This window comes from Diplotaxodon limnothrissa, unplaced genomic scaffold (assembly GCF_057381915.1).
Source record: "Diplotaxodon limnothrissa isolate DT_005_m unplaced genomic scaffold, D_limnothrissa_male_GT1.1 unmapped_scaffold_4, whole genome shotgun sequence".
NCBI lineage: Eukaryota > Metazoa > Chordata > Actinopteri > Cichliformes > Cichlidae > Diplotaxodon > Diplotaxodon limnothrissa.
In genome coordinates this window covers 2,784,641-2,802,911 of record NW_028188558.1, presented here as the reverse complement: position 1 = coordinate 2,802,911, position 18,271 = coordinate 2,784,641, and the positions used below count along the sequence as shown (strand labels likewise).

General features: G+C 44.3%; 1 protein-coding gene across 3 annotated transcripts in view; it reads left to right on the top strand.

Moving 5' to 3' along the window:
* The window catches only part of LOC146606884 (protein NLRC3-like), a 501,574-nt gene that overhangs the window by 16,706 nt on the left and 466,597 nt on the right, over nucleotides 1–18,271 (top strand). For 2 of the 3 annotated variants that reach the window (XM_085349327.1, XM_085349325.1), the window contains 2 exons: nucleotides 132–178; nucleotides 327–862. The exons of the other annotated variant lie outside the window; for it this stretch is intronic. In XM_085349327.1, the coding sequence (XP_085205453.1) occupies nucleotides 132–178; nucleotides 327–862 (583 nt within the window). Of the gene's footprint in view, nucleotides 1–131; nucleotides 179–326; nucleotides 863–18,271 lie in introns of those variants that run through there. 3 annotated transcript variants of the gene reach the window in all.

Here is an 18,271-nt window from a genome sequence, read left to right as displayed (position 1 = left end):
ATGTAGATTTCTTTGAATAAAACAGTGGAGCCGAGCTTTGAGCTCAGTGTGTAACAGTGTGTGTGTGAGAGCCATGTAATGTCCATGTGTGCATGCTGACTGTGCTGCTCTGACCCCCCTCCTCCTTTCAGGGTGGAGCCTGCTGGAGTCCGATGGTTGAGACCAGGTCTGAGGAAGTGTAAGTGTGTTTTTAATGGGATTCATGAAAACAAAGCAGCACACATTCAACCATCTTCATCATGTCAGGAGTCATCATCAAAGTGTCAATCAATGAACAGATGATGGATCAATAACTGCAGCTGGATTGTGTTTGTTCTCTCCATCAGATTCCTGTCAACTCACAATCGACACAAACACAGTGAACACAAAGCTCCAACTGTCTGACAACAACAGGAAGGTGACACATGTGAAGGAGGTTCAGTCATATCCTGATCATCCAGACAGATTTGATGGTTATCAGCTGCTGTGTAGAAATGGTCTGACTGGTCGCTGTTACTGGGAGGTCGAGTGGAGAGGAAGAGTTTATATATCAGTGAGTTACAGAAGCATCAGAAGGAAAGGAGACAGTGACTGTGTGTTTGGATACAATGATCAGTCCTGGAGTCTGTTCTGCTCTGATGATGGTCCTCAGTCTGTCTGGCACAATAAGATACAAACATCCATCTCCTCCTCCTCCTCCTCCTCCTCCTCCTCTGTCTCTAACAGAGCAGCAGTGTATGTGGACTGTCCTGCTGGCACTCTGTCCTTCTACAGAGTCTCCTCTGACACTCTGATCCACTTCCTCACCTTCAACACCACATTCACTCAAACTCTTTATCCTGGGTTTAGTGTCGGTCCTGGTGGCTCAGTGTCCCTGTGCTGAGTGGAGTGTAAAGAGTGTCTCCTGTTACAGAAACACTCTGACTGTTGAACAGATAGTTCAGTCTGTACATGTCTGTCTCTTTCACTCACAAACACGTTTTCAGATTCATGGATTCAATCAGTTGATGTTTGAAACTCTTCTAAATGATTCCTTGTAAACTTCTTCCTCTTCAGTCACAAACAAACAGGAAGTGATGTCACATGTGTTCCTGTCCACACAGCAGAATGAGTCTATTGCTGACAGTGATGTACAAACAGAGTGAGCATTTCTGAGGCCCAAAATAAACTGAGTAGTTCACTGAATGAACAATGGACTGTGAGCTCAGTTCCTTCATCATTAGTATGGATTATATATGTATATGTATTATATTAGTATCATATATATCAGGTGCTGCTGCTTTCAGTCATTGTGCAAATGTGCTGTTTGTAAGCTTGTAAAGCTGCAGTCAGCTGAGACTGAAGAAGTCACCTGATCAGTGAGCAAACGTTTCTGAAAACGTCCAGATGAACAGAATCAACCTTTTGGGATCAGCCAGCAATGCAGCATCATTGTTGTTCAGCTTCAGAGGTTTGCAGGAATGAACTGATGACCAGAAACAGCTGCAAAGTCCAAGAAAATACCAGCTGGAGTTCAGCTGCATTTGAAGAAGTCAAAGAAAAGTAAGGATGGCAAAGGGCGACGTTTTCTTCCAAAGAGCTGCAAACATGGTCGACGCCTCATTAGAAGAATTATCTGGACATTTGTGAGGAACTCTAACCAAGAAAGCAACGTCACACAGATCCAACAGACAGTTTCCATGACTGCAAGTGTTGAGTGGAAAAATGCTACATTGCATTATTGCATCCTCTCACCACAGGAGGCGCTGTTGGCACCACTGATTGCTGATCAGCTGTTCTCTGATGATCTGATTGATACTGTGAATAACGGGACTCACTGAACTCTGTGACACAGTGAAGATTACAGAGTTTAACTTCACCCTTTAAGACTGACCACAGAACCAAGTCCGCCAGAGCTTTTGTTATATTTTTACATGCTGTGGAGCCATTTGTGGGAGCATTTCAAGTTGCTATACATCAATACAACTGTTATAGCCCCAATTTTAATAATATGTGTGCATTAAGTCCATAGTAACTACATAAACTGCAAAAACAACCTCTGCTCATCCATCTCTGTGTGTATCAGGATACATTTGGTTCATAATACACAGAAAAATCAGAGTTATTACCTGTAATAAATGTGAAAGATTCCTGCAGTGATAACCAGGCAGGACTGAAACACATCCAAGCTGTCACCACGGTAACAGCACCGCCCATCCACAGGTGAGGGGAGGAGCAAAAAGAGGGACTTTGACCATTTTATACTAAAAACACTCAACTAATGTTTCTAATATGAAACAAATAAGCCCACATTAATGTGAGCGTTTATTAAATAATAATAATGATGATTTCCTCCTGATCTCATTTCCACAGCAGAGAAAACTGTGGTGTATATTGAGGTGGAGGGTGTGGTCTGTGGCTCAGGTGTAGAGTGAGGGTGGGGTGCACCACAGCAGCATGCTGGGACTGCTGAGGGTGGAGGAGGGAGTGATGATGACATCAGAGCTGCAGCACAGAGACCAGTGAACACACAGTCTGTTCATCTTTGCATAGATACAATATACAGCACAATATTGAATGACAGACACGCTGTGGGAGCTTCCACAGATACACTGACGTCAGCATCCAGAGTCCTCCTGCTGCTCCCCCCTCAGAGCCCCGTGATCAGCACCAACACATTCAGTTAGATGACAGAGTCCAGCTGCAGCTAGAATCAGCTCCCCTCTGTGAACAACAGCACAGCGTCAGTGTTTCACACTCAGTGAAAGGAGGAAACAGCAGAAGAACACCATGTGTGCTACGTTTCCCAGGACACACTACAAACTGCACAAATACAGAGCAGCACGTGGAAGGACCTGGAGCTGCATTTACAGAGCTGCAGACAGCGTGATGTCCTGTATGGACAGGTGGAAGGAAGCAAGTCCTCAGCTGGAACACTCGTGTTTGTCCACAGACAGGAAACACAGCAGGAAACTTCCTCACAGAAGTGCAGCTCATGGATAACACACTTCCTGTCAGTCAGAATGAGGCTGCAGCCAAACACAGAAAGGTGTTTTTGTCCAGATGAGCCCAGAGAAGAAACACGAGTGTTCACAGACATCAGAAGCTCAGAGAGGTGAAACATGAGGTTGGAGTCCTCGTCAGCATCCAGAAGAGCTGCTGTGAAACCCTGAGTACTCATGACAGACTCTGATGGCACAAACACATCATGATTCAAACAGAAAGACAAACATGGAGCTCCTGATCCTCCTGCATGAGAACAAGCTGACATGAGCGCTGTGTCTGAGAGTGTCTCCCTGTCACAGTGACAATAACACAGCTGCTGCTCACAGTCATTAAACTGACCTGAGGTCAGCTGTGCTCCTTACATATGAACCATGTGACCTCACATCAGTGCTGTGGATGACTGTAGTCATAGAAGAGTAGAGCTGTAGCAGGTGGTGTGAGGAGGAGGTGGTGTATTCTAGTTAACGCAGTACTGAAACACTCCAGCAGAGGGCGCTGTTAAGTCCTTATTGTAACACAGTTACTGTGTGCAGTTAGACTTCATACATAATCTGCACTTATTTCCATCAGACATGCTGTCAGTAAATGATTGGTTTCTATTGATTCTACTTCCTGTTGACTCGTTTGATGACAGTGAAACAATCACAGCTGATTGTGTGATGATGTAAACTGTCACTGTTACATTCAGTGTGTGTGACATAATGTTAGTGCAGGCTGATAACAGCCTGGTTCTGTTAGAAACACATGAACGTGTCCATAGATCAGTGTGTGTTTAACATGAGAGCTTCAGCGCTGCTGCGACTATCAAAGTGCCAGACCTCTGTGATTTTAGCCACTCTGTAACCTAATTCTAAGGCTTTGTTAAACTCGACGGTGACCCAGACCCCGGTGGGAGCTCTGGCCTCGTCGTCGTGAAGGCACGGATCGCTTTGTTGATTAGTCTCGGCGCAGGTGCGACAGAGGGAGAATATTAATTTACCTCCGGGGGGTTTTGTACGGTAGAACGGGGAAATAGAGCCCGCGCGGCGGGTAAACGGTGGCTCTGATCAGCCCGAAATAACTGCGAGGGTCTGCAAAATTCTCTCTGATGATTTGGGGGTGATGCAGAGGGTAAGCGCACTTGGCGTTGACGTAAGGGTACAGGGATGTGACGTCTACGTAATACACATTTTCTACTGGCGAGGCGCTGTAACGCAGCCTCAAGGCCGAAGTGCGGCCTCCGTAAAGTCCCGGTCGAGGAGACAGAGGTTCCGGGACTTCGTAGCTCCGCATAAAATTTATAACCTCCTCGTTCGATTTTTTCATCTTGTTCCATTCGTGCTCCCACAGAGTGACCGTGCGGACTCTGTAAACGTTTCTCAGCTCCCGGAGCCTCGCCTCGGCAGAGGCGTGCAGGTCCCCGTAAGGAGCGCGGGTCAAAGGGCAGATTTCCTCAGGCCTGTAGCATTTTGGACAGCCGTGATAAAAGCATCCCAGAAATTCCCACACCCACTTTTTCCCGTTAATCAGCGCGTATCCGTCGACAAAGTACGGGCCTATTTTTTTCTCCCCGCCGGTTGTGAGAGCGTGTTGAACGGGAATTTTCTGAGAGTGAGCTACCCACTCCAGCCACTGAATGGACGCGTGCGAATAGGCTCTGAACCTGCGCCCGTAGTTGTCGGGCGAGGGGATGGCCAGACTGTTTTCGGGTAGGAAATTGGTGAGAAACACTTTCATGCAGGCTGAAGCTATAGTGACGCAGCTGAAAGGGTCTACTTTAGTTTCGCCTATAAAACCGTCTCTGAACTTTACGCACGCCTCCCTCAGGATATTAACGTCGTTTCGGCAGTAATACAGGGACTCTTTTTCAAAGTTAAACACTCCCCGGGAGGCCTCGCAGTGCCAACGCAAAAACTCTGCCCGTTCGGGGGGTGACATGCGCTCCACCCCGTAATCTGAAGGAGGAGGATACGGACCCGAGTATTTTAAACGGTCCCGCGAGCTGAATTTGTGAGGAAAAAATCCCTTGGATTTGTCCTCGAAGCCTAAAGCTTTGGGCATAGCGCTGAGACGCATGGTGAGAAAAGAAAGCGAGTCTATGAATTTGAGAAGGAAATCGGATTCTGTGAAACATATAATTTTACTGCCTTGCATGATGAGAGAGGGCGTCATCCCACCCCCCACCAGGTGACTTAGAATTAAATAGCTGTCAAACCCTTTCGCGTTGTGCGCAACGAACGTGGTCTCTCTATATCTTTTCCTTCTGTATCTTTGGAGAAACTTTTCAACACAGTCTACACCGTAAGCGTGCCACTCTTCTCCTTCTAGAGATTTTGTGCACACTAGGTGAAGGAAACGGTTTCCAGGGCCTACTCCGTGGATCGGCTTCCTCCGAGGCGTGGACGTCTATCAGCAGAGAATGTACCTTAGTCTGTAACACAGTCAAATATATTCTCAAGTAATATTCAAGCATGCCATTCAGCGTGTTAGTACGAGCTCGGGAGCAGCTTGGGAGAACAAGAAAACAGAGACTGCTTCAGGTTGTCTTCCCAAATTGACTCAACTTTATTCACAAGTACAACAGTTTATATAGAGGGTAAAATTCATGAGACAGCAGATTTATTAGTTTAAACCAGTACAGACCAAGATAAGGGAGCGTCTTCCTGCCCATGGGTGAAGAAGCATCCTTTGTGTAGTGTATCAGTTCAGCTACAATTGTGATTATCTCAGCATTTTCAAGGCACAAAACGAAGAGTTCTTACATTAGTGAAATCTGAAACAAACCATTTGGCCTCAACAGGCGTCTCCTAAAAGATTAAGAAACTAATGTAGCTGAGGGAGTGATCTCTGTGGTATTTCAACCTTGTACCAGCCTGTGATTCTCACACATCAATTCTTGGGTCAAAGAGAAAAATAACTAAAACAAAGGGGCCTTATTGAATGACAGAGTTTTCCTGCATAATGTCACTATAAAACAATATCCAGTAAATGCTACCATGGTACTAAAATACCTAACAGTTCCCCTCTTTTATTATTTTTAAAAATAATAACTCAAATAGAAAGGAAAAATCACAAATGTAATAACATAATATAAAAAGCAAATCATAAAATGTAATAGTTCACAACCTAATGTTCAATATACACATCAGGAACATCATTGGTAACATCTGGCACATCCTCAGGATCAATTTGTGCTAATTGCAAATACATTGAAGTAGCTGTACTAGTAGCTATATGGGTTATCATTGAAAATGTGGCTTGCAGAAATGTGAACAGGGTTGCACTTTACAATACGAAATAGTAAATAAAAATCCTAAGGTTAATGCAGTAGATATGATTAATAACCTAAATATATAAAAAAGACAGTTCTTTAGTCGTCTCCTGGCCTGGTCCCAGGTTCGTGTGATGACAATGGGCATTTCATTTTCTCCATTATCAGGATGAAACGAGTCTATCTTTATCAGGTTAGACATTGTGTGGTACTCTAGGCTTTCTGTTCCTGCTGGATGTTCGAGTACCTTGTTGTTGTTCAGGCGGGGGATCAAAGGGCTTTCTGAGTCTTGGCTCTTTCCGGCGTTGTGTGTTAATCAGTGATTGTGTGTGTGTAGGTGTATTGGATCCGGGCGCTGGCTCGCCTGAGTCGTCATCTATAGGTGTATTGAATCCGGGCGCTGGCTCGCCGGAGACGTCATCTACTTGATCCGACGCCTTAGGTGGTTTGGTGGGGCTGGTCTTAACCCTGCTGGCATGAATCCACTGAGGTTGTCTGTCTGTGAGGATGCTGGTTCTTCGTCACTGCCAGTACAGTCTGGGGCTGGAACACGCGCGGCCTCCCAGAGTGTCCTTGGTTTTAGTGACTTCTCCAACACGCATCTCCTTGTCTCCACTTGTGGAACCGTGGAGGGGAGAGGCTGAGAGAGACAAACTTTCTGATAGTTATTATTCAGTTTTTCTACCAGGTTGTGAACATCAGTGGACAATGCAATATACATCACCTTCTACTAGCGGTGCCCCTCTGGAAGCTGACCATGGTGTTGGAAATAGTCTTATTTCAAATGGAAATAATTTGGTTACTGCAGATGGAGTCATAATGTATGAAATGGAAAATCTGGTTGTGGTAAATGCTGATGTTTTGCTTTTGATTTTCCTACATTAGTTCGTGCACATGTTAGACAGGTTGCTAATATGCTTTTTACTGCATGTGATGTTTTCTCAATTACAAATCTTGATTTTATTGCCCCTATTACCCCTCTTTGTCCGACATGACTCACACAGTGAAAATGTCGGGCAAGGACTGGCATCAGGGAATATGGGAGGGCAATCAAACCCTTAAGATTTTGTATAAGCCATCTCTGTCATCTAAGGTACAGTCATTATTCTCCCAACAGGTGTAATCACATGCAGAGGCTTGCTCTTGTATAAATTTTAAATCAACATTTGTTTCTAAATAGTCTGGGAGTGTAACAAGTGGCAGCTGTAGGGGCACAGATAATACTTCCTGCGGAGGTGGGAGCTGTGATGCAGCTGCAGCCTTGGCTGTCACGTCTGCTAGAGCATTACCTGTTGCTTCGTCTGTGTCAGCTGTACTGTGTCCTTTCGTTTTTACAACTGCAACGGCCGATGGTAGCTGTATAGCCTGAAAAAGTCTTTGCACAAGATCAGAATTAGCAATTTATTTTCCATCAGCAGATCTAAATCCTCTCTGTCTCCACAATGTGCCAAAGCCATGCACAACGCCAAATGCATAGCGGCTGTCTGCGTAAATTGTCACATGCTTATCCAAATGTAGCTCACAGGCGCGTATTAAAGCCATGAGCTCTGCTTTTTGTGCTGAGTGAAATGGTAATGAGTGAGCCTCTAGTATGATGTCAGGCACTGTTACCACTGAATAGCCACAAAGAAATGAGTTCTCACTCGGCCTTGAACAGGACCCGTCCACATAAACCGTGGCTGAGTCTGGGATAGGTGTTTGCTCTAAATCTGGACGTGGTGCTGTGGATTCCTGTATACGTGTCATGCAGTCATGATCATCAAGCCTGTCTGAGCCATCCTGTCGGTCAGAAGAACACAGCATACGAATAAGTAAGTGTGCTGGCGAATTGGGTGTGCTGCTTGCTTTTATAGTGAGATTTGCTGTTGAAGTCAGTGTAGCTTCATAACCTGAGCGACGTTGTGCGGTCATGTGTTGTGTAGTTATGTTTGCTAGAATGGTCGTGACCTGGTGATTGGTGTGTAGAATAGTGTCATGTGAGAGTGTGAGCTTCTCGCAGTCCCTTATCATGATAGAGCAAGCTGCTACTGCTCTCAGGCAGGCCGGCATTCCCTGAACAATTCAGGCAGCACCTTTGAGTGGCGGCGGTCAGCACTCCCTTTAATGCATTGAAAGAGGCAGTCATTTCTGTGGACCACAGTATTCGAGGAGGCTTGTCTTTTTTACAACAGTCACGCAGAATGTGGTCATGAAAAGAACAGTCTGGTATCCACTGTCTGCAATAGTTCACCATGCCCAGGAAGGACAACATTTCCTTCTGTGTAGTGGGCCGAGGGACGGAGGTCACAGCTTTGACCCTGTCTGCAGTCATGGAACGTTTTCCGTGAGACAGTGTGAATCCCAAATATTGAACAGAAGTCTGACAGTACTGCATTTTCTTTGCTGATGCTTTGTGGCCAGTCTTTTGGAGGTGCTGGAGAAGCATGTGTGTAGCAGTTTGACATAGTTTTTCACTCGGAGCACAGAGGAGGAGGTCATCCACGTGTGGATCAGGGTGCAGCCCTGGAGGAGTAAAGCTGTCCAGGGTAGCACAGATCACCATTGAGAAAGCAGCAGGGCTGTCTACCATGCCTTGAGGCAGACGAGTCCAAGTGTACTGCTTATTTCTATGTGTGAATGCAAATAACGGCTGTGTGTCTTCATGCACAGGTACTGAGAAAAAGGAGCGGAGCATAAATCCACCACGGTAAAATGTGTATGCAATGCATGTCAATATGCTGTGAACATCTGAAACGAGAGGTGGCAGAGGAATGTTGACTGCATTAATTTGCCTTAAGTCTTGTATGAAACGCCATACGCCAGGTTTGTTAGGCTTTGGCACAGGATTGACAGGAGTGTGGGCTTTATTACTCCTGTAGTCAATAAATCTCCTATCATGACATCTAGGGCTGCGGCTTTTTCCGTGGAAATGGGATGTTGCTTGACATATACTGGCTTGTTGTGTTTTAATAGGTGTACGTGATAAAGTGTACAGTCAATAAATCCTATATCATTCTCACTTTTTGACCACAATGTCATATTCTGGTATTCAGCTGGCAAGGTAAGTGCAGAAATAGTACAGTCGATAGGGTAGGTTAGATCTATGTGACGACATGGTGTAGTTATGTCATAAACTATGTCTGAGTTATGTGACAAAATCACTGTTTGACCTTAGAGAAACAAAAGTGTGGCTCCCAGTCATGGGATTACCTGGTAGTGGCGTCTGTACACGTTTTTTTTGGCACAGTGTGTGACATAGAGTACCGGACAAAAAGGATGTTGAGTTCATTCTCTGCTGAGGGTCCAGCTGACACAGAGGATGTTCCTTCTCCATCATGTCGGTACATAGGGCAGAGAAAACATAAGCTGTTATCAGTGTCAGCAAACATTTCACCCTTTATGTTAAATGAAATACACAAATTCATTTTTGCTCTGGGTGTCTGCGGCTGCTGGAAAACTGAGCCACAATAAAAACACATATCTCTACTTTTATCCTTCCGTCCTCTGAAACTTCCTTGCTGTGCTGGAGCGGGTAATCCTGCATACATTAGTTTCTCACTTTCCTCTGAGCCTTCTACATCAAAATTCAACTTTATCTTAACACTTTTAGCTTTCATGGTAGTATCTGCACTGGCCTTCAGTTTTACTGACCTGTTTTCTGGCGATAATCGTTCGGGATAGGGCTCCGGAAATAAATTAGAATGCATTGAACTTACAGTCCGTAAGTTGTAAACAAAGTCAGTCACATAAGCACTTCCACACGTTCTGGATACGTGATCATGGACGTCTTCACCGATTCGCGGACGTGGGTTACACGTAACCGGAAATGGGAGTTGTACTGAGCCGTTATTTGAGACTTTATTTTGTATTTTATTAATTTTTGGTTTTACAGGTACTTTAGATTTTTTATCGGACCTGTCTGTGGTCTTTGAATAATTCTGACCCATGTTCAGTGATTTCCAGAGGGGTTTACACGCTAGGAGGATTTAGGTTAGTATTTATTTTTGCTGTGGCACACCTGAGGTTACTTGATTTTTTTGCTAGCAATTTTATGTTTTTAGTGAGCAACTTCTCACTTTTTAACGAGCAACTTCTCGTTTTATGACCCCAGGCAACTTCCTGTGTCCTTTCTGCTGGTGAGCAACTTCTTAGTTTATGACAGCAGGCAACTTCCTGTGTCCTTTCTGCTTTTATTTACAAAACAACAGGCAACTTCCTGTGTTTCTATGTGGGCCACTAAAGAAGGCTCCTCAGCGTATCCCACTTGTTACTATGTGGGCCACTGAAGAAGGCCTCGTCAGCGTATCCCGTTTCTATGTGGATCACTGAGAAAGGCATAACACAGTCTTATAAAATAAAAGACACGTGCCTACCTTCGTCAGGATCCCACTTCTGACACCAAAATTGAAGGAAACGGTTTCCAGGGCCTACTCCGTGGATCGGCTTCCTCCGAGGCGTGGACGTCTATCAGCAGAGAATGTACCTTAGTCTGTAACACAGTCAAATATATTCTCAAGTAATATTCAAGCATGCCATTCAGCGTGTTAGTACGAGCTCGGGAGCAGCTTGGGAGAACAAGAAAACAGAGACTGCTTCAGGTTGTCTTCCCAAATTGACTCAACTTTATTCACAAGTACAACAGTTTATATAGAGGGTAAAATTCATGAGACAGCAGATTTATCAGTTTAAACCAGTACAGACCAAGATAAGGGAGCGTCTTCCTGCCCATGGGTGAAGAAGCATCCTTTGTGTAGTGTATCAGTTCAGCTACAATTGTGATTATCTCAGCATTTTCAAGGCACAAAACGAAGAGTTCTTACATTAGTGAAATCTGAAACAAACCATTTGGCCTCAACAGGCGTCTCCTAAAAGATTAAGAAACTAATGTAGCTGAGGGAGTGATCTCTGTGGTATTTCAACCTTGTACCAGCCTGTGATTCTCACACATCAATTCTTGGGTCAAAGAGAAAAATAACTAAAACAAAGGGGCCTTATTGAATGACAGAGTTTTCCTGCATAATGTCACTATAAAACAATATCCAGTAAATGCTACCATGGTACTAAAATACCTAACACTAGGTAAGGGACGTGCGCCCCCTCCCTGTCTGGGAAGGTTTCAAAGTCATAAAAGATTATGGAAGCGTTATCAGAGTTTTCATGTTTCAAAGGTTGGATGTAACACAGGTGTTGATCGTTGTCGGGAGGAAGCTCCGCGCGACAGATTTTACATCTGGCGGCTGTGCACCTGTGCATTCCGCGACGGGAGAGGTGCTTGCAGTCCGGACATTTATACAATTGTTGACAAACGCTGAGGTCTGAACCGGAGTGAATTCTAGGTTGTTTGTGCTTTAAATAACACGCACGTGTGCGACATGATCTGTTACAATCCGTACAGATTACAGAGTCCAGAAAGTGAGAGGGGCATGCGGGGTCAAAACAGAGGTTGCAGCGGTTTTGACAAAAGTGTTCCTCTCTTTTATAATACCCGCGGTGACACTCCTCACAAATGTACTGGATTCCTAAAAATGTTTTTAGATTTTTTATCCCGTAATAGTGATGGTGGAATAAGAATAGGTACAGCGGGTGAGGCGTGTTCGGGTAGTCTGTTTCGATTAATGAAAGAGTTCTGTCCTCGGGCGGGCGGTAAAACACGACGATTTTACGTTTTAGTATTTGTTCGAATTTACCTATGTCGGTGAGAGTTACCTGAGTGCGATCACTCAACCCCGCTAAACGCTGCAGCTCTCTGCCGCGTTCCAGGGCCTGTTTATCTGTGAAATGAGGTTGAGTGAGGTGAATCAGGTTGATGGCAAAACACAGATTATCGTTTTTGTTTTTTACCACGTACAGACAGCGACGCTTTTTGACTAGAATTTCATCATCTAACATTTTTTGAATCTTTTTACGCGGGTCATTACTGCCACCGCCTCTAGGATTTCTAATTACTTGCACAACAATTTCTAGGGGAGAGCCTGCGACGATCGCTCCGTTTGATTGTATCAGCCTGGCTAGCAGGTCCTCAAAAACCGGTACAATGTTTTCAGCGCTTTCGTCGTCGACGCTAAAAACAGAGTGATTTCGCGCGTGCTCACTGATGATCTCCAGTTGAACCCGGTCGTTACGACTAACTTCCGGTCTGACCCTATCCGCTAGATCTACAAAATTATCCCTAACGTCGAGGTAAAATTGAGCGAGGTCGCTCGCTTCATCCGGAGAGGGAATGTTAAATACTCGCCTTATTTCGAAATTATTAAAATGTTCGCGGCGAGTCACCGCATCGTTCTGTACCCGAGATCCTCCTCCTCCTTGTTGATGCTCCGCAGGCCGGTCCTCCTCCTCCCTGGGCTGCTGATGATGATGCTGCTGCACCTGCTGCTCCCCCTGCTGCTGGTCGTAGAGCTGAAGAGCATTTTCTATCGGCTGCAGAGGGTCAAAGTTCAGTAGACCGGCAAGCCGTTCGTTTTCAATGTTTTGAAGGAGGACCTGCAATGCGTTTTCTAAAGGTTGTAGTGGGTCGTTTGGTGGTGGGGCTATATTGTTTTCTAACGGTGGGGCTAAATGTTCATCGTTTCTGTTTAATTCTGCCACGGCTTCCAACAAAGCCTCAGGAATGCTGTGTTCTTCCGACATGATTTTCTTTATTTCTTAATTCACAGACTTTTACATGCTTTTACTTTACAGGTCCTTGTGTCTGTATATCGATGCATATGTGCGAACTGTTATGGCGTACATGAAAGCGAGGTTTTCAAGGATTCTCTTCTTATGAAGCATCCGTCGAGCTGTAAGAAAAGACGGACAGAATGTATTTTTAAACCTTACATTTTTTATTTTTATAGAGCAGAGAAGTTTAATAGGATCGATTCATCCCCCCGTCAATTACCTCTCAGTCTCCTGAGAGGAGCTCTCACTCTCCTAAGAGGAGGAGATCTGGACGGTTCCTCCTCCTCCTCAGCCTGATTTAATAAAAAAAAAACTTTCTAGCACGCTTTATACCACTCCAAGTCGGGAGGGGCGGTATAGCACACTCGGATTACTCCGCCACATCCTGATATTTATCGAAATGACGGATATTGCATCATATTGTTTACCTTTTGGTTTAAAAGGTATTTTCCTGCAGTTCTCCGGGTATGCGTTGACGAAAATAACGTCGTCGTCTTCTTCTTCTTCTTTTCGCTGCGGCGGGGTCTGTATATTCTCGATTACCTCTGTCGAGAAATAAAGCAAAACTTTTTAAAAATCTGCTCCGGGTCGGGAGGGGCGGTATAGCACACTCGGATTACTCCGTCACATCCTGTTATTCAACAAAATGGCGGATAATGCATCATATTGTTTACCTTCGATTTTAAAACTTTTTTCTCCGCGGTTCTCCCGGTATGCGGAGACGAAAATAGTGCCGTCTTCTCGTTCTTCTCTTCGACGCGGCGGCAGCGGAGGTTCTGCGGGGGATATGGCTTCTAATTCGCCGCGGAAAACGGCCGGATTTCTGCTGTTACTCACTGCATTATCGATTGTTTCTGTAAGTATCAGAGCATGGTTAAATCAAGTCTATCTAAACTTATTTAAAAAATGGTATATACTTATTTAAACGTACCGTAGTCCACTTGCGTGAAATCATTGATGTAGAAATCTAAAAGAAAGTAATCAAATTATTGACATCTCTGTTGATATATAATTTAAAGTCGTAAAGAAAAAAACTTACCGGGGTGAGGTATGAACAGTTCTGGCGAGATGGCCCTGGCGCTCTGATCGGCGGCGTTGTTTGAACGGAATGCTGACATAATATTCACGGATTCTTCCTCGCGATTGGTAGAACTGTCACAGATAGCGACTCCCCTTCCGTTTCTTCTCTCATTTTATCCTAGTCTAGCGAAGCATCTGTTTTTCGCATCTTTCTCTTGACAATACCGATAGTTAGAGAGGGTTTTTTTTTTTTTTTTTTTTTTTTTTTTTTGATTGCCTTCTTGCGAACGCCTTCTGTTTTCCACATTCTGCAACGGTAAAATATAGCTTTGAGACGGGTATTTGTTTTACCAAATGGACAATTGCTGTCTGACCTTGTTCTTGCTGTTGACAAAACTCGCCTCATGGTTGACTCTTTCCCACAGAGGGGGGGTGCTTTAATAAACTTATTCGAATATGAGCTTTTTTCCTCGCTAAGACTTGTTTTATGGGGAGATGTAAGAAATTATTTACCGGGTTACAAGCAATGATAATATCGTATGTTGACTCCTCAGCGGATCAACATTTTCTATCTATTGAGAAAACCCATTGTAAAAGTACCCGCGGTGTGTGTGTGTGTGTGTGTGTGTGTGTGTGTGTGCCTTCTTGCGAACGCCGTCTGTTTTTCCGCATTCTGCAACGGTAAAATACGACTTTGAGACGGATATTTGTTTTACCAAATGGACAATTGCTGTTGACAAAACTCGCCTCATGGTTGACTCTTTCCCACAGAGGGGAATAAACTTATTCGAATATGAGCTTTTTTCCCCGCTAAGACTTGTTTTATGGGGAGATGTACGAAATTATTTACCGGGTTACAAGCAATGATAATATCGGATGTTGACTCCTCAGCGTCATCATTTTCTATCTATTGAGAAAACTTATTGTTAAAGTATTGAAGAAAAAACTCTCTACTTTGGTCTGACAAGGAGCAGGTTGCGCAAAACCTACCTCATATAGATGTTTTAATAATAATAATAATAATATTTTTTGGGGGGCGTGTTATAGGATATAAGCATTGAGAAAAAACTGATATCTGCTGTCTCACTCCTCCTTGACCCGCGGTGTGTGTGTGTGTGTGTGTGTGTGTGTGTGTGTGTGTGTGTGTGTGTGTGTGTGTGTGTGTGTGTGTGTGAAACAAGATCGCCTGTCGCTGGTTTGTTTTTTCAGTCTCTTGTAAAAAAGGACTCTCAAAAGGAAAAGTAGTATTCACTAAGCGATATTTATTCAATTTTTTACACATAGGCAGCCTGTAGGTTACAAGCGGATAGAAAGTTCTTCTTTTCATCACAAGCTATGGTGTATCTTAAAGGTTTTTTTTTTTTTTTTAACAGCGTCTGTATTGTAGGAAAATAAAATACTATTGAAATCTCTACAGGAAGTCACTCTTTATTTCCATTACAAACGCCGGTGCAGCTTAAGAAAGTAAAATTACATCCGCTCTGTCTCTCTATACATCACAGAATCATCTGCTGCATCACCGCTGTGCTTAGGGAACATGACGCAACAGGTCTGAAAATGACTAGACACTTCCGGAGTATTTCCGGTAGGGTCATAAGGTCCGGATCGATGCCTTCCATAGTAAATATGCTGTATTTGAATATGTCATATTCAAAGCCTTCTTCTTTGGGAGAGCAGATCTCATCGGACACAGGAACGCTGCGGGGCTGCAGAAGGAAATCCATCTTGCGTGTGTGACTTAGAAATTGTGACGGACTCCTCCCTCTCTGCTTTTTTATTCCCCTCCAACAGATGGAGCGCTTCCAGAGGTTTCCCCCTCCCTCTAAAAACTTTTTTTCCCAACAACAGATGACGCGCTTCCGGAGGTTTCCCCCTCCCTCTAAAAAACTTTTTTTCCCAACAACAGATGACGCGCTTCCGGAGGTTTCCCCCTCCCTCTAAAAACTTTTTTTTCCCCAACAACAGATGACGCGCTTCCGGGGGTTCACCCCTCCCTCTAAAAACTTTTTTTTTCCCCAACAACAGATGACGCGCTTCCGGGGGTTCACCCCTCCTTTCTCAGGGTGCAATTCGACACGGTTAGCAACAGATGGCGCGCTTCCGGGGTTCACCCCCCTTTCTCAGGATATAATTCGTCACGCGGGGGGTTTCCCACCCCCCTTCTCCGGATGCGATTCGTCACGCTCATTACACGCTTCCGGGGGGGAGGGGCGGGAGGTCAAAAGGTCGTGATTAGGGCCATCAATCACTTCGGATCAAATTTTGTCATAAGCTGTATGGGATTATCTCTCTTATGAGCCATGTGACCTCACATCAGTGCTGTGGATGACTGTAGTCATAGAAGAGTAGAGCTGTAGCAGGTGGTGTGAGGAGGAGGTGGTGTATTGTAGTTAACGCAGTACTGAAACACTCCAGCAGAGGGCGCTGTTAAGTCCTTATTGTAACACAGTTACTGTGTGCAGTTAGACTTCATACATAATCTGCACTTATTTCCATCAGACATGCTGTCAGGAAATGATTGGTTTCTATACATTTCTAAACACAAAACTTCTTCACACTTCTAACATGCACATTTACACAACTAAATCAATCAATCAATCAATCAATCTTTATTTATAAAGCACTTTTCATACAGAGAAAATGTAGCACAAAGTGCTTTACATAGTTAAAAGCAGCCCACCCCACCCTCCAACTCACTCCCCACACTCTCAATACACATATATCCCCCCACCCACACACACATACACACACGCGCACACTTAAAGAGTAAAAATTGGGCTGGGCTCGCATGAGCCAAGTGAGGAAACACTATAACAGGGAGCCGTCTGCACCGGGAGCCGGTCACAGACCGCAGCCTCCAGGCTGGGCACACAGCAGGAGGGAGGCAAAGGAGCCCCCCAGCCAGGCTGAGAGGACCCCAGAGACCCAGCAGCCACGGTCAATAACAGCCCCGGTACAGAGAGCGCCCTCCGAGGAAACACTGGAGATGTGACGCAATACAATATATATAGGGTAAAATGATAAAATAAATAAGAACAGGATACAATATAAATATAAATAGAATAAGAAGATTAAAAAACGAATAAGAATAAAATCAAACAAATATTAGGTAAATCCTAAATTAATAATAGAATAACAGGATAGAATAAATAAGCATAAAATAAATAAACGCTAAGTAAAAGCTAAATTAAAAAGGTGGGTCTTGAGCCTGTTCTTAAAAACATGTACGTTCTCTGCGGCCCTGAGCTCCTCCGGCAGGCTGTTCCACAGACGAGGACCATACCACTGAAAAGCTGCCTCTCCGTGAGTATGTGTCCTGACTTTAGGGACAATCAAAAGGCCAGTACCAGAGGACCTCAGGGTCCGCGAGGGTTCGTATGGTAAAAGCAGATCTGAGAGATAAGAAGGCCCAAGACCATTAAGACATTTAAAAACCAATAAAAGAACTTTAAAATCGATCCTGAAACACACGGGGAGCCAGTGCAGCGATTCTAAAACCGGTGTAATGTGGGCCCGCCCTCTGGTCTTCGTCAGCACACGAGCTGCCGAGTTTTGCAAGAGTTGTAAAGTTGAAATATTCTTCTTAGGAAGACCAGAGAGCAGGGCATTACAGTAATCAATGCGACTGGTAATAAAAGCATGCATCAGCATCTCCGTGTTGGCCCGAGAGAGAATAGGGCGGACTCTGGCTATATTTTTTAGATGATAAAATCCAATTTTAGTTACATGGCAGTAACTAAATGGCAGTATTGATGAAAAGAAACACATTCAACAAATCCATTTAAACCTTAAAACAAACAAAAGGAAGCATCTCTATGGACAAACAAACCCCTCCACTTGGTTTGACCTGCTGATGTCATGTGTGACATCAGCAGGACTTTAAAATGAGGAAATGCCGGGCGGGCGTTTCCCCACACCTGACCCTCATGAAGACTGAAAAGACAAACAAAGTAAGAACAAATGACTTAATCTGTAACATAATAAAATGTAAAGAAACATGTAACTGAGTATTCAGCTTCATTTGCAGAATGTTTGATTTGCCAGCAACTGAATGCTTCCACACACAAACCCGGCATAGTGAGTGAAGCAATGTTACTTAACAAATAGCAAATCATAGCAAATACATAGAAACAGAATAATGTGTTTAATATGCAAAAGAAGAAGAAGAAGTAAACACATATGGGACAAATGGAGACCATTGCAGCTCATCCACCAGTGGGGTAAAAAGAGCAACCAAGAAAGTGGCAGCCTGCACGGCCACAGATGTGCTGGAGGAGCTAGAAGCTCTACCCATGGAGAAACTCCTGGAGAACCTTGCTAAGCCTAACAGGGGACAGGTACTTCTGCCCAACCTGGCAGCCACAAAGTGAACTCATTTAGGTAAAGATAACCACATGC